At 38.8% G+C, this 15,294-nt stretch overlaps 1 protein-coding gene across 1 annotated transcript; it reads right to left on the bottom strand.

Annotated features, from left to right (window-relative positions):
* Positions 1 to 8,172: 8,172 nt before the first annotated feature.
* Positions 8,173 to 9,363, bottom strand: LOC145089178 (uncharacterized). The gene has a single exon (XM_079027653.1). It carries the CDS (start codon positions 9,361 to 9,363, stop codon positions 8,173 to 8,175), a length of 1,191 nt encoding a protein of 396 aa, XP_078883779.1.
* Positions 9,364 to 15,294: the final 5,931 nt, after the last annotated feature.

Genomic DNA, 15,294 nt, shown 5'->3' with positions numbered 1-15,294 from the left:
ACTGCTGAAGTCCCGAAGACACAATCCCATACTTGCTGAAGTCCCGCAGACTCGACCCCAGCTGCTGGCTGACAGATTCCTGAACTGTCAACACCAAAATAACACCCAATTAATAATTGGGTCTCAATACATAACCATAAGTACATTCTTTGGGTAATTACTACATTACCCCTAGCTTGGCTTATTCAAGCCTAAGGCCAAACCATAGGCCCAAAGTCAATTAGGAATCAAAGCCCAACACATGGCCCAATTATCCAAATTAGGCCTAGGCCTATACATGCTCTCATTCTAAGGCCCAACATCATATAATCATTAATGCCCAAACTATGGCCCATTTATGGCCCAATTTTCCAAATTGGGCCCAAGCCCCTTACATGGGCCTTACCTTAGGCCCATTATATTACTCTAGACTATTTACTTGATCTTGGATAGCCCATTTAATAACCCAATCATCAAGGCCCAACAATAAACCCAAGTGAAATTAGGGTTTGACATAAAATGATGATTAGGGTTAAGTTTCCTACTTAACCCATTAAGGACTTAATCCATTAAGTCCATCATTCTTCTAAATAAGTCATATGGTGTGATTGGGCTTAATCACACAATTCCATTCTGTTGGCCCAAAAGTGGGTCCCAATATGTCCAAGCCCTTAAATACAATATTAGGGTTTTCTAAACCCTAATAAGGGTTTCCACCCCTATTTTAGCCCAATAGGCCCATTAGCTAAGTCCTTAGATCCATTAGGGTCCATTAAGCCCATTAGACACATGTTTGGGTTTTAATGTTAATTAGGGCTTAATTAGGCCCATTAGGGTTTATGTCTCCTATCCAAACACCACAACGAGTCACTATACAACAACGCATACCGCCACCCGACACGAGGGCTGGTGGCGGCAGGAGACGGCAGCCACCACCATAAGGTGGTGGTTTTCAATTTCTTTTATTCCATTTTTGGTTACAATTTACAACGCCAATCCGATTAACACACGGACACACTCTAATCTAATTATACACACACACAACTACCTAATGGTGGCCGGCGGTGGCGCATGGCGGCAGCCACCATCCTATGGTGGTGGTTTTATTCAATTTCCGGCCAAGATTACAACTCCACAATTTCACCCTCAAAATATATGCAATAGCACCCTACTACTCGCATACAGCCACCCACCCACGGTGGTTGTTGGCGGCGGAGAAGAAAGAGCGATGGCAACCACCATGGCTGGCGGCATGGTGGTTCTCCTTGAGCTTTTCTGTCCAACGAGAAGCCCTTTACACACCACGGAGGAGCAGCAACACACACACACACAAACACAACAACAGCAGCAAAGAAAGACAGTTGCTCGCTAGCAAGTCCCCGTCGTCGCCGACGACAAGAGCTGCGATTGACATCACCGGCGGCAACAGAAACTTCATCTTCAGTGGGCGGCGCATCGACGGGTCATCACAGAGCTACGAGCAAGGAAGAAAAAGCAACGAATGGTGGTACCAACGGCGGCGACGCCGTGGAGACAACGGTTGATCGTGGTTTTGCCGGTAACAGGTATATGGTTGGCTTTGGTGGTTGAACGACTTCATTTTGCCGACTGGTGAGGTCATGGTGACGGCTCAGCATCTTCAGCGGCAACACTGTGGTGGTATCTGGTGGTTGACTACCGTCGGTTGGGAAACAACATGCTTACCGGACTCGTTGATCGGAACCACGAAGAATGGTGGCGGCTAGAGAACTCCGATGATGGCGGCTGCACTCTTGGAGTTAGGTTAGGGTTTGCGGAACATTAATACCTGCCTCTATCATAAGTTTGCCATAATGGCACAATAAGCCACTCCCATCCGAGTCCCTTTCAATATTAGGCCATAATTTACCATTTAAACCTCATCCATGTAAATCCTTTACAAGTTAAGTCCGGATTTTTCACTTTTAACCCCAAATGTCTTAAAGTGTGACAATTAACTCTACGAGACCATCCTTTTATACACATTATTTATTTTAGGGCTACGAGTCCTTCATTTATTTATTCAATAAATAAGCCGGTGTTACATTTTTAGGACCGGTCATTTTTCGGTCTACGACTAGTCTTTTGTGCATGTCCACTGAAACGTCCTAAAAATTAAGACCAAAAACTTTGTTTTTAAATATAATAAAACCGTTAATCCAAACATATTTTTATAAAACCACAATAGAGTCAGAGTATAACCAACACTTAAAAGTATATTAGAATCAAATAAAATGTGGAACAATATGGTGTGTGCAGTGCGTCAACTCGAGCTCTACCCCTTCGAATCAGAAGTACCTTAAACATAAACTGAAAACCGTAAGCACGAAGCTTAGTAAGTTCCCTAAAATACCACATACCATACATATCAACATAAAATGGACCCCGCCCGGCATCTCGGAACAGATATGTCAGTCATCAAGCCCCGCTTGGCATCGAGCCCTACCTGGTATACATACAAACAAATAAATACATGCAAGTATCACAAAGATAAATAGCATAAAATATAATCATCAGGCCCCGCCTAACACCTGGCGCTTCTCGGTACACATACAGTCACATATCAGATATTATACATACAAGAGTCACGTAGACAACTAGCATGATAATTATAATAAACCATGGGTCGGCATTGGTGCCTTCGACCCACCAAACACAGTGAGGAAACCCACATCAATCTGTTGTTAACCAAATAACTATGAGGGTCACAGAACCGGATAATCTCGCAGAAACTAACCATAAATATAACCTTGATTAATAATAAGACCAATATCCCGAAATCCAAGTCCCAATCTATGGTCCATCTTTCTAAAGGGTAAAAGATCATTTTACCTTTCCCAAAACTGATCCAGCATCTCATGACCCAATTTTACTTTTCCCAAAACTGATCCAGCATCTCATGACCCAACTGTCACACCCTCGAACCGATGAGACAGCGGAAATGTCCGGGGGCGGGATAAGGTCATGTACAGTATCATAGCAACTGAATAATAGAGATCAAAACATTACAAACATCATATTGATAATCTAATGTTCATGTTGTATTTGAATCGTTGTTTGATTCCAAAAGCATACAACAAAAATATAAGACGTAGTAATAGTAAGTTCCATCTTCACCAAAACCTATGTGGGTACATGTCTACTAATTTCCTGATAATACAAGTAGTTTTGAAAAAGTGTCAACATTAAAGTTGGCGAGTTCATAAGCATTTTTTATGAGAAGTAAGTGTCTTTGTTCCTTGAAAATGGTAGTGTCTTCTTCCAGAAAATCCAAAAATTTCTTTTATATGTAATGTAGTCTTAAATGTTCCAAGACCGCAGTGTACAAGTATTTTCCATACTTAAAATAGTAATATGTAGTTTTATACTTATACAAAAGCATTTGAATACGTGTTTCCCGAAATGTAAACTGTGTTATACTAGAAAATAACGTTCTGTAATTATATCTGTGTAAAATCGTGTGATGTAGTTTTATCGTTAAATAAAACTTAGTTGAAGATATGTTCGTATTTGTAAACCAAATGTATTGTTAATACCCAATTGTGAGTTATTATAACCATACTAGATGAATGATGACTTGCTACGACGTTCTTCAGGTGTCAGAATGGTACAACATTTGTCATCCCAGACCTGTCAATCTAGATGTAGCTAACAATTTAGGTGTGGGATTGTTAGTCCCGTACAGATCTATACATAAGTGTCACGTTCTCCCTCCAGGAGACTCTGGTTATAATACATGAATTTTGTTGGTACTTAGGTAAGTACTTGAAGATAGTGTCTCACAAAGCTATATCAACGTTTGACGTATAGTGTAATGAAATCCCTTTTTCTTGTAATGTCTGTATGTATTACCTTTTTGTAGTGTTTACATGGTATTAAAAATAATTATTCTTTAAAATAATTACTTTATGTGCCCCCAACCGGGTAAAATAGTGTATATGTTCCATAAACTATACCTATTATAATTTATATAAATGTTTCGTTGAAATTGTGACCCTTTGTATACTATTATCAAATTTGGTCATGATAATAAAATGAAATAAAATAATTATATATTTTCGTTTATATAATTATACCTCTTTTGTTCAACATATTACAAAAGGGTTAAAGTTTTACCATAATCGAATATGTATCCATATGTATATTTATATTTTGTAAGAACATAAATGTAACAGTTTGTATTTTAACACAAGTTTTCTTGAGTTTTACTTGTATTAACCCCCCTCCCCTAAAAGCATTGACAAATCGTGAAAACTATAGGGGTACGAACTCACCTCGAGTGTGTTCTTGGCTGGATAACGAAGGGATAGTGACGATCCTTGTTAGGCGTGTCAAACCCAACAAATAAAGGGGATCAATAGACTCCAAGTACACTGCTTTAGTGCACTAAAAAGTTGTACAAGGCAAGCAGGGTCGAACCACAGAGACACGAGACAAAAGTCTATACCTCTTTGCGCAAGGTATTTTGATCACAAGAAGGGGGATTTGTTTGCAAAAGTTAAATAATAAAATAACAATCAACATTGGAACATGTAGAAAATGAAATATATTTGTAAGCAAGTTGAAAAAGTGCATCCAATTCTAGTTCTCAATGTTGTCATTTAACCTGATTATGACTTGATGTAATTTGTGATTGCTATTGTAAGTTGGTACTGAAAGATATTAACATGCTCTAATACCTCTCGCTTACCAAATTATCTAACCAAAACACGCTCTTTAACTAGACCTAGCTTTACTAATTCAACCTAAACATGCTCTTAGATTGTATTGAAAAACTGCATTAAGCTTTGTACAAGCTTGCCAACAATGTTCATTTCTTCTCATACGCTCGTAAGTGTGAAAACATGTGATATATGTTTTACAATAAGAAAACTTATTGCTTGTTACCAATTATTAACTTAATAGAATGATTAGGTGCCCTAAAAGTTAATTAACTACACAAAAATTCAATTCTTGAAAGTGGCCAATCAAACACCAATCAAATTTAAGGTTCTAGTTTAAACAAAAACATAATCACTAGAATAGAATCACAAATCAAACATGAAATCATATGCTTCAAGTCAAGCAATCAACATGTTTTGAACAATAACTAGAAACTAGGGTTTCTTAGCCACACATGGCTAAGAACAAACCAACAACAAATAAGATGGAAAAATGTGCAACTACAACTTACAAATACTAGAAATAATGTTTCCAAATGATTAATGATCAATCCCTTGAAATAACCTACGAAATCCACTCTCAAAATGCGCTCTGGTATCTTGTGTTTGTGTAAAAATGGCCCTTAACCCGTAATATGAAAGATAGGAAAAACTGCCAAAAGTTGGTTTCTAGGCCGAACACGACCCGTGTTGGATATAGAGTAAATCTGACACGGCCCGTGTTCAGCAGGGTCAACAACTCCTCTTTTTGGTCATCACGGCCCGTGTTGATTTTGCAGTGTAAATCCAACACGGCCCGTGTACCCCTCTGACTCCGAATCCAAACTTGATTTTTCCAACTTTTTCGTTCTTCGCCCGATCATCCCGACATCTTCACCAATGCTTCTCGACACTTCCCAAAGCATGTTCCAACCTCCGGTTTACCTGAAAAAGACATGAAAATGTGAAAATAACCGTTCTCGAGACTAACATGAAATATGATGAAATGCAAGACAAATGAAGGACAATTATGCTTAATAGATGCATGAAATGGGACTAAAAGGTGTGCAAAAAGGTGCACAAATTTGCACTTAACAAATCTCCCCAAGCTTAGACCTTTCTTTTCGCCAAAAAAGAACAAGAATCAGACAAAACAGGACGATTTTTAGATGGCAAAAAGAAAAATAGAGCAAAAAGGGACAGAAGGATCCTAAAGGCTAGGAATGAATGCATGCAATAAAAACCATGAAAAAGAAAAAAAAATATATGTACAAAAGCATTAAAGAAGCAAAATGTACCAAAAAAAGAAGTTTAAGACACAAGTAAATCATCTATATAAGTACGATCAGGCTTTGCATCAATGTGGCTCCAATCATTAATACCTAGGCAGCCATCCTGCTTCCTCCCACATATCACAGACTCCCAAAGTGAGGAAGACCCGAAACGATGTAACCCAATAACCCAACCATATTTTTATTTAAACTTCATACCTTAATTAGATTTATAGGCGAAAATAACAGAGTCTGGATCTCATGTCCTTAAGACTACATGGTCAAGAATTAGAATCGACGCATCCTTAAGAACCCGTCACGGCGAATCAGCTTTCGTTGAAACAGTGAGCCCACCCGAAGGGGCCCAGCTCCTATGCTTTCACTTTTTCGAGAGCCATAAGTATCATATCACACAGTTCTTCATTTTCCAGATTTGACTTTGAGGTGGCTTTTGATTTTTTATTAAGTTGGATTTGTATCTTCATTTTGAGCTTGAATTCTTCAACCAACTTTTGGATTTATGATAATTTCTTCGTTTTGGCACTTGAAATTTTGATTTGGGTACTGGATATGACAGTTGTACCCTTCCTTCTTTCTTGACTATGTGGATCTGATACTTAAGCTCTCTGTTACCACGAGGGTAACGCGTGTCAACAAATAGGTTCGTGTTCTGTGGATCTAGAGTTGTCGATAAAAATTCTTTTTAAACATTCAGAAGCAAATCATCCTAAAGCTTTTATTACCGCCCACAAAAACGTTTAAGTATGCCATTTTTTATTATTATCTAAGGCTGGGGTCTTGAATCACGGTGTTTGGGTCCCCTACTTATGATAGTTGATTCTACGCTTCCGGTAACTATCTGGTCACTTCAATATTTTTTTCATTTGAGTTCTCGATTTCCCACTTCATGGAGCTATTGTATGTAAAGAATGTCATCATCTCGTACTTTTTTAAGGCATGCATGAGTATGAAACTTTTTTTTAATGATGATGATGATGATGATGATGATGATACATGAATGAACCTATATGCATGAATGAACCTAGTGTACAACTTTACCCCTCCCCAAGCTTAAAGATAAGCATCATCCCCGATGCTCGGAGAGGGCAGCACAACCTGTTACGGAGGAGGAGACGGGTGGTGTCTGGTTGGGTAAGATTCCAAACAATCACATGTGCACACAAATTGAATTTTTAAGCAAAATATGAAAGATGGAAAGAATTTACTGAATCGTTCTTGGAGTCTTGCAGTTGGCGGTAAGAACCTCCTCTTCAAGCTCTCCAAGCTTGCCTACATGAAGTATCAAGCCCAAAAGCACAAAACAAATTGTAAACATTTTGGACCTAGGGGTTCTTGGAATAGAGAAATTGTTTTGGGAGTGAGTTATGGGTGTATCGGGTGATAAAATCCGATTTTTATACTTAAAACACATTTGTTCTGCAGCACGAACACGACCCGTGTTCTTTTAGTGTAAAATTACATGGCCCGTGTTGGGGGTTTAAAATTCTGAAAATGGCTGAATACGGCCCGTGTTGGGCATAAGGGAAAAATGACATGGGCCGTGTACCCCTCTGACTGCGAAAATGTTTGCCTCACTGGAACACGACCCGTGTTCAATATAAGGCAAAAATGAACACGGGTTGTGTACGGCTCCGTTTGCCACTTCCCACTTTTTGAACCCAAAAAAAATCTCCTCTCATTCAAAGGAAATGGTTTTGCATCCCGAGGTCTGCTTGGTGATTTGATAACATGCTTAAATGCATTTGGAACATTAAAATCCAAAAACTCAAAGAAATGGAAATGTTTTTAAAGAAAAAGAAAAAAAAATACCCCCGTGTTGCCTCCTGGTTAGCCACCCTTGTTTTAAGTCGTTGGCTTGACGTTGCCCCCAAATATGCTTCGTTCTAAGTATGTGGGCCTCTCCAACACATCAATCTTCTTGCCACCCCCTTCAACGGAACCTTCAACCTTCCTTTGGCTTTCTTTTTGCGTATAAACCAAAAAGGACTTGACCCTTTAATATCAGAGATTGTCCACTCAATCCTTTTTTGGTATTTTTTCAGTAGGGTTATCAACTCACTCTCTTCCTTCTTCGATAGTTTATTTGAGTTGATGACCGATTGAGTGCTCTCCTTCTCGACATGTATTAGCTTTAAAGGGTCCGGTGGAGTTTTTGCTCCCAGACCTTGTGCTTGTTCCACCGATGGAAGGAATTTGGCTTTGGTGGTCGGTGGCTTGGGTTTCATATCATCAGTCCTCATATGCTAATCATCATCAATAAACTCCAAAATCTCCAGCTCCTCATTATTCATATCGACCTCCTTTTCAATCTCCTTGGCTTTTTCTCTGTCTAGTTTTTGTGACAAAACTAACTCTAGAAATTCATTGTTAGACAAATTTAAGCCCTTTTTAGTTGAGGGCTGGATCAAATTCACAAGATTGACAGACGGAACATCGAAAGGAACCTTTTTTGCTTCATGAACATTGAAGTTGATAGCTTCACCATCAAAATCCATACTTAAAGTTCCATTGTAGAGATAAATTTTTGTTTTAGAAGTTTTAAGGAAAGGTCTACCCAAAAGTATGGAACTTGAACTTGGAGAGTCATCATCTCCCATATCTAAGACATAAAAACCACCCGGGAAAATAAATTCATCAACTTGCACTAACACGTCCTCCAATACACCTTTTGGATGTACCAAAGACCAGTCGACAAGTTGGATGATCACACCGGTTTTGCTCAATGTTCCTACACCAATTGATTTAAAGATAGAATATGGTAGGACATTTATGGATGCACCTAGATCGAGCATGGCTCGAGGTACATAAAGATTCCCCAGTTTGCATGGCACGGTAAAGACACTGGGATCATTGCACTTTGGGGGCATCCTTTTTTGCAAAACCGCAGATACATTTTCCTGAACTTTTACGATTTGGTTTCCTTTCAATTTCTTTTTAGATACACAAAGATCCTTAAGGAACCTTGCATATCTAGCTACCTGCTTGATGTCCTCGAGGAGTGGGATGTTAATGTGAACTTTCTGGAACATTTGCATAATCTCACTCTCCTCCCATTCTTTCTTCGTGCTCTTTAATCGTTCGGGGAATGGAGCAGGTGTGGCTTTAGACTCAGTGACGAAGGGCTTCTTTTCGGTTGTTTTATCTTCCTTCTTCTCTTCTTTGGTTGCCTCTTCGACCACTATTTCTTCTTCTTCTTGATCAACCGACACTTTTGGACTATTGTAGCTCTTTCCGCCTCTCAAAGTTATGGCACACACGTTGTGCCTTGGATTCGTTTCAGTTTGGACGGGCAACTTTCCTTGAGATTCTAGTTTGCTTACATAAATAGCAAGTTGTGAAAATTGTTTCTCTAAGTTCTTTATACTTGCTTTTGTCTCTTGTTGGAAAGTTTGGGTGCTAGTGGCCAAACTCTTCACTTTGTCCTCTAAGGACATGCTTGATGAACCCGCTTGTTGAGGAGGGTGTTATGGCTGCCTTGGCTGAAAGTTTTGTGGTGGAAAAGGTGGTCTCTGTTGGTATTGATTTGGTTGACTTGGTTGATAACTTTCCTGTTTATTTCCTCCCCAACCTTGATTGTTGTTCCAACTTTGGTCGCCCTGTGGCTGATCGTATCCTCTTTGATTTGATCTGTAATAACCTCCCATAGCTTTTCTTTCTTCATAATCCTCATCTTGAAGTTGAGGGCACATATCAGTTGGGTGCCCCACTTGAGTGCAAATACCACAAGAGCGGGGTGTGGGCTGCACACCCTTGTCTTTAGCTAGCATCATGACCACTTTTCTAAGCTCGGACAATTAAGCTTCAATTTGAGGATTTTGGACTTCCTTTACACCTCAGGGTGCATCCGTGTACCATTCTTCATCATGACTTGAATGTTTAGAATCTTCAGTCATGTTCTTGATTAAGTTGTGGATTTCGGTTGGAGTCTTATCGGGTAAAGATCTGCCACTTGAAGCATTAAGAAGCCTTCTTTCCATTGGGGTCATTCCTTCAATGAAATATTGGAGGAGTTGGTATTCGGTAATTCCATGGTGGGGACAACGGGCACAAAGCTTCTTTAAACCTCTCCCAATATGTATGAAAGGCTTCCCTCTTATGTTGTTTGATCCCAATTATCTCTCTTCTTAGGGCTGATGCTTTCATTTCTGGGAAGTATTTGTCTAAGAAGAGGCGTTCAAGGTCTACCCATTTGTTGACCGTCCCCGGTGGGAGGTCATAAAGCCAATATTTTGCTGAGTCTTGCACTGCAAAGGGGAATGACCTAAGCTTAATTTGGTCCTCCGTGACATTATGTGGTTTCATTCCAACACACACAACATGAAACTCTGTGAGGAACTTGTGGGGATCTTCATTTTTAATCCTCTAAAGGTTGGGAGGAGGTGGATAAGACCGGATTTTAGCTCAAGGTTTGTGGCTACTGGATAGGTGATGCAAAGAGGTTGTTAAGTAACCTCTTGCCTCGCCCATTGGTGAAGGGTTTGTTCGGGTGGTGGGTTTGGAGGTGGATTCCCTCCATGGTTATCTCCCATGGTACGAGTAGGAGTTGAGGTATTTGCGGGTGTAGTGTTTGAGATAGTGTGAGTAGGCGAAGATGGTGGAGTGATATTTTTTGGTGAGGATGGTTGTGATGAGAGTGAGAGACTTTCTGTTTCTGATACGGATACACTTGAGAGGGGTATGTCCTCCCAAATCTTGATGATCGGGGGAGTAGATGATGAAGAAGTCCTGGAAAACGGTTGCCTCTTACGAAGCTTAGCTTGCTTCCGTATTCTCCTTACAGTCTTATCTATCTCCGAATCAAGTGACAATGGTGTACCTGTACGAAAAGGTCTTGGCATAAAAAATTAGTAACATCGTGTCCCCGGCAACGGCACCAATTTTCTAGGCGTGTCAAACCCAACAAATAAAGGGGTATAATAGACTCCAAATACACTGCTTTAGTGCACTAAAAAGTAGTACAAGGCAAGCAGGGTCGAAACACAGAGACACAGGAGAAAAAGTCTATACCACTTTGTGCAAGGTATTTTGATCACAAGAAGGGGGATTTGTTTGCAAAAGTGAAATAATAAAATAACAATCAAATTTGGAACATGCAGAAATGAAATAGATTTGTAAGCAAGTTGTAAAAGTGCTTCCAGTTCTAGTTCTCAATGTTGTTATTTAGCCTGATTATGACTTGATGTAATTTGTGATTACTATTCTAAGTTGGTACTGAAAGATATTAACACACTGTAATACCTCTCACTTACCAAATTATCTAACCAAAACACGCTCTTTGACTAGACCTAGCTTTACTAATTCAACCTAAACACGCTCTTAGATTGTATTGAAAAACTGCATTAAGTTTTGTACAAGCTTCCCAACAATGTTAATTTCTTCTCATACACCCGGAAGTGTCAAAACATGTGATATATGTTTTACAATAAGAAAACTTATTTCTTGTTACCATTTATTAACTTAACAGAATGATTAGGTTCCCTAAAAGTTAATTAACTACACAAAGATTCAATTCTTGAAAGTGGCCAATCAAACACCAATCAAATTTAGGGTTTTAGTTTAAACAAAAACATAATCACTAGAATAGAATCACAAATCAAACATGAAATCATATGCTTCAAGTCAAGAAATCAACATGTTTTGAACAATAACTAGAAACTAGGGTTTCTTAGCCACACATGGCTAAGAACAAATCAACAAGAAATAAGATGGAAAATGTGCAATTACAACTTACAAATACTAGAAATACTGTTTCCAAATGATTAATGATCTATCCCTTGCAATAACCTTCGAAATCCCCTCTCAAAATGTGCTCTGGTATCTTGTGTTTGTGTAAAAATGGCCCTTAACCCGTAATATGAAAGATAGGAAAAACTGCCAAAAGTTGGTTTCTGGGCCGAACACGGCCCGTGTTGGACATAGAGTAAATCTGACACGGCCCGTGTTTAGCAGGGTCAACAACTCCTCTTTTTGGTCAACACAGCCCTTGTTGATTTTGTAATGTAAATTCAACACGGCCCGTGTACCCCTCTGACTCCGAATCCAAACTTGATTTTTCCAACTTTTTCGTTCTTCGCCCGATCATCCCAAAATCTTCACCAATGCTTCCCGACACTTCCCAAAGCGCGTTCCAACCACCGGTTTACCTGAAAAAAGACATGAAAATGTGCAAATAAGGTTGTTCTCGAGACTAACATGAAATATGATGAAATGCAAGACAAATGATGGACAATTATGCTTAATAGATGCATGAAATGGGACTAAAAGGTGCGCAAAAAGGTGCACAAATTTCACCTAACAATCCTCGAGTTAGAACATGCATAAATAGTCATAACCTAATAGCATTTAATTATATATAAGATGCGTAAATTTGATGATTTTTTTTAAAGTGTTAAATAACACTAGTTCATATAAGAAGTACTTACAATAATTCTAGGAAATAAGTCTTGAGGAAATGGCTTCCTAGGGATTTTAGATGGTGTTCTTGAGGGGTTTGAATATATACAGGGAATGGTTCTTGAAGACATGAAGCTTTGAAGACATAAGTATGGGGTTTGAGAGAAAAACTGGGAAGTTTTTGAAGTGAAAATGAGATTATGGAAGGAGTTTTCAGTATATGTATATATATATATATATATATATATATATATATATATATATATGTGTGTGTGTGTAATATTGACGTGATACTTACATTGGGATGTGTATTTTATCTTATTGAATAATGTGCCACCGTTTAAAAATGGGATTTCGGCTTATCTTCCTACCGAAGACTTTGATTTCGGTACAAAAAGTTCCAACCGAGAACCAAGGGTTCTCGGTCTAGAGGGTTCTCGGTGGGATTACAAGAGTCTCTTCAGACAGATACTTCTTTAGATTGGACACATGGACGGTGGAATGTATGTTACTGAATTCCTGCGGTAGTTTAAGCTTGTAAGCCACCAGGCTGATTCTAGCCAGAATCTCGAATGGTCCGATGTGTTGGGTTTTGAGCACTATAACACTCCAATGGTGCATATGCAACCCTAGATGCTTTGGATTTATGTTTTCTCTAAGTATACATGCATTTTCAATTTTCCAAAGCATACATCCTAACTAACATACAAACAGTGTATATAATATAAAACCACTAGTTTAGATTAATACCTCTTGATGCAGGGTGTAATTCTTGGCCTTGAAAGCTTTAGCACCTCAAGTGTGATGCCTCTAATGTGTCACAAACACCAAATGCAAGAGGAGGCTTGAGAGAATAAGTTACTTAGCACAAAATCTATATCAAACTCTAAGAATGATGGTGTAACCGATTTTGGTCATGAGGAGTTCCTTTTTTAGTGCTAGGGTTACATCTTTGCAAACCCTAATGACCTTTCATATTACTTAGGCTCCATGGGTTAAAACATCCATGGACTATGACATTAGTTTAGCCCATCCTAAATAACCATGGATCATTGGCCCACACTATAAGAATCATTGATTTACATAATCAATCCCCATATATTTAATTAATCTCTTTTGATCAAAAAATTAATTCCAAATTAATTCTTGATCAATACTAATTAAATAATATGGTTTCTCAATTAATATATTATACTTATAATATATTAATAAATCAAAAATAGCCTTATTCTCAAAAGTCCATCCTATCAAATTGCACTAGTGAAGGCAACCAAAAAGGACCATGCTACAATCGGGTCAAGTACATCCAGTTATAGTTATGGGCTTAGACACCACATCCAACAGTCTCCCACTTAGATAAGTCTAATAACTATAGCTGCTAATGTGACTTCAGGATCCGACTTATCAATCGTAGCTTTCAAAAGCCGATGTCTACTCTGACCCAGTCAATGACACGTCCTTTAGATAAGGGATCATATATTCCTCTGATCTCAAGATATCTATGCATACAAATACATGGAACATAGTCATACTTTTTGTCTTGCAATTTGTTTCCCGATTTCCTATTCGTCTGACATAGAACATAACTGAACACATCAATTTAGTTCTGACCAGGCCCGAAACATAGTCAAAATAGAATCATCGAGGGGCCTAAGATATCGCTTTTAATCCCTTAGGATAAAAGGAACATATAAACTTCGACATTATATGCTTGTACTAGCTACTCATCAAATAATGCACAACGACGCGTTTTATAACCTCAATTTACTGATGCGTTTTCATGCCATGAATGCATAGCCAACTCGCAGTAAACAACTCATATATCTAGGTTTGAAGATTATATGGTATTATCGTCTCACAATCACTCGTGATAAATTCGATGAAGTGATTCAGGTGAGCGCGGATTAATCCAATACTCAAATCTTATTTCAGGAGTACTTATGAATGGTGTAGAAATTTTTTGCTATGTCTAACGCCTTAGACAATCTACAAGCCAACTCATGATAGTCAATCCTCATTACCAACTTCCAAGGTATGGTCGACTGTGGATAGTTTGAATAATCTTATTATTCTGGAAGTCAATACATGCAAAGTGAAACAATAGTAAATAATTGACACAAGACAGTCACTTTACTTATAAATAAAACTCCTTTTATTTAATCATCAAATGTCAATTACAGTTTAGCTATTACAAGTTTCTATTTATCTAATCACTAAAACTAATATTGTCCGTTAGCCCAATGCCCCATGCATGCTGCAATTTCATAACCCTACTTAGTCCCTTTGTAACAGATCTGTTGGGTTGTCCTCTGACGACATCCTCTTCACCACGAGGTATCCTTCTTCTACTTGATGTCTTATGAAGTCGTACTTCCTGTCGATATGCCTGTATCTACCATGATCTCTCGGTTCCTTGATCAAGGCAATCGCCCCTTCATTATCGCCGAAGATCTCCACAAGCTCCTCTATGGATGGTATAACTCTAAGGTCTCCGATGAAGTTTTTCAACCATATCGCCTCCTTCAATTCTTCACTTGCTGCTATGTACTCTGATTCACACGTTGAATCGGCTACAGTCTCCTGCTTGGAACTTGTCCATGTTATTGCCCCTCCATTAAGGGTAAATACCCAGTCCGACTGAGCGTGGAAGTTATCTCTATCGGTCTGAAAGTTGGCGTCACTATACCCTATCACTCTTTATTCATCACTCCCACCAAGGGTAAAGACCCAGTCCTTAGTCCTCCGTATGTAACTAAGAATGTTATGAACCGCAGTCCAGTGAGCTTTACATGGATTCCCTTGATATCTGCTGAGCATGCTAAAAGAAAAGGTCACATCAGGGCGAGTACAAGTTATAGCATACATGATCAAGCCAACTGCGGAGGCATATGGTACTCGACTCATCTCTGCTATCTCAGCCTCTGTACTCAGACTCTGAGTCTTACTTAGTTTGGTATTGCTTTGGATAGGTA

Source organism: Lactuca serriola, chromosome 2 (genome assembly GCF_051521515.1).
Source record: "Lactuca serriola cultivar US96UC23 chromosome 2, Lser_US96UC23_V15, whole genome shotgun sequence".
NCBI lineage: Eukaryota > Viridiplantae > Streptophyta > Magnoliopsida > Asterales > Asteraceae > Lactuca > Lactuca serriola.
This window is presented reverse-complemented; position numbering and strand designations above follow the sequence as displayed.

What these genes read in the sequence shown, in the direction of transcription:
- LOC145089178 (XM_079027653.1), bottom strand. Translation starts at nt 9,363, where the DNA reads ATGTCCTTAGAGGACAAAGTGAAGAGTTTGGCCACTAGCACCCAAACT.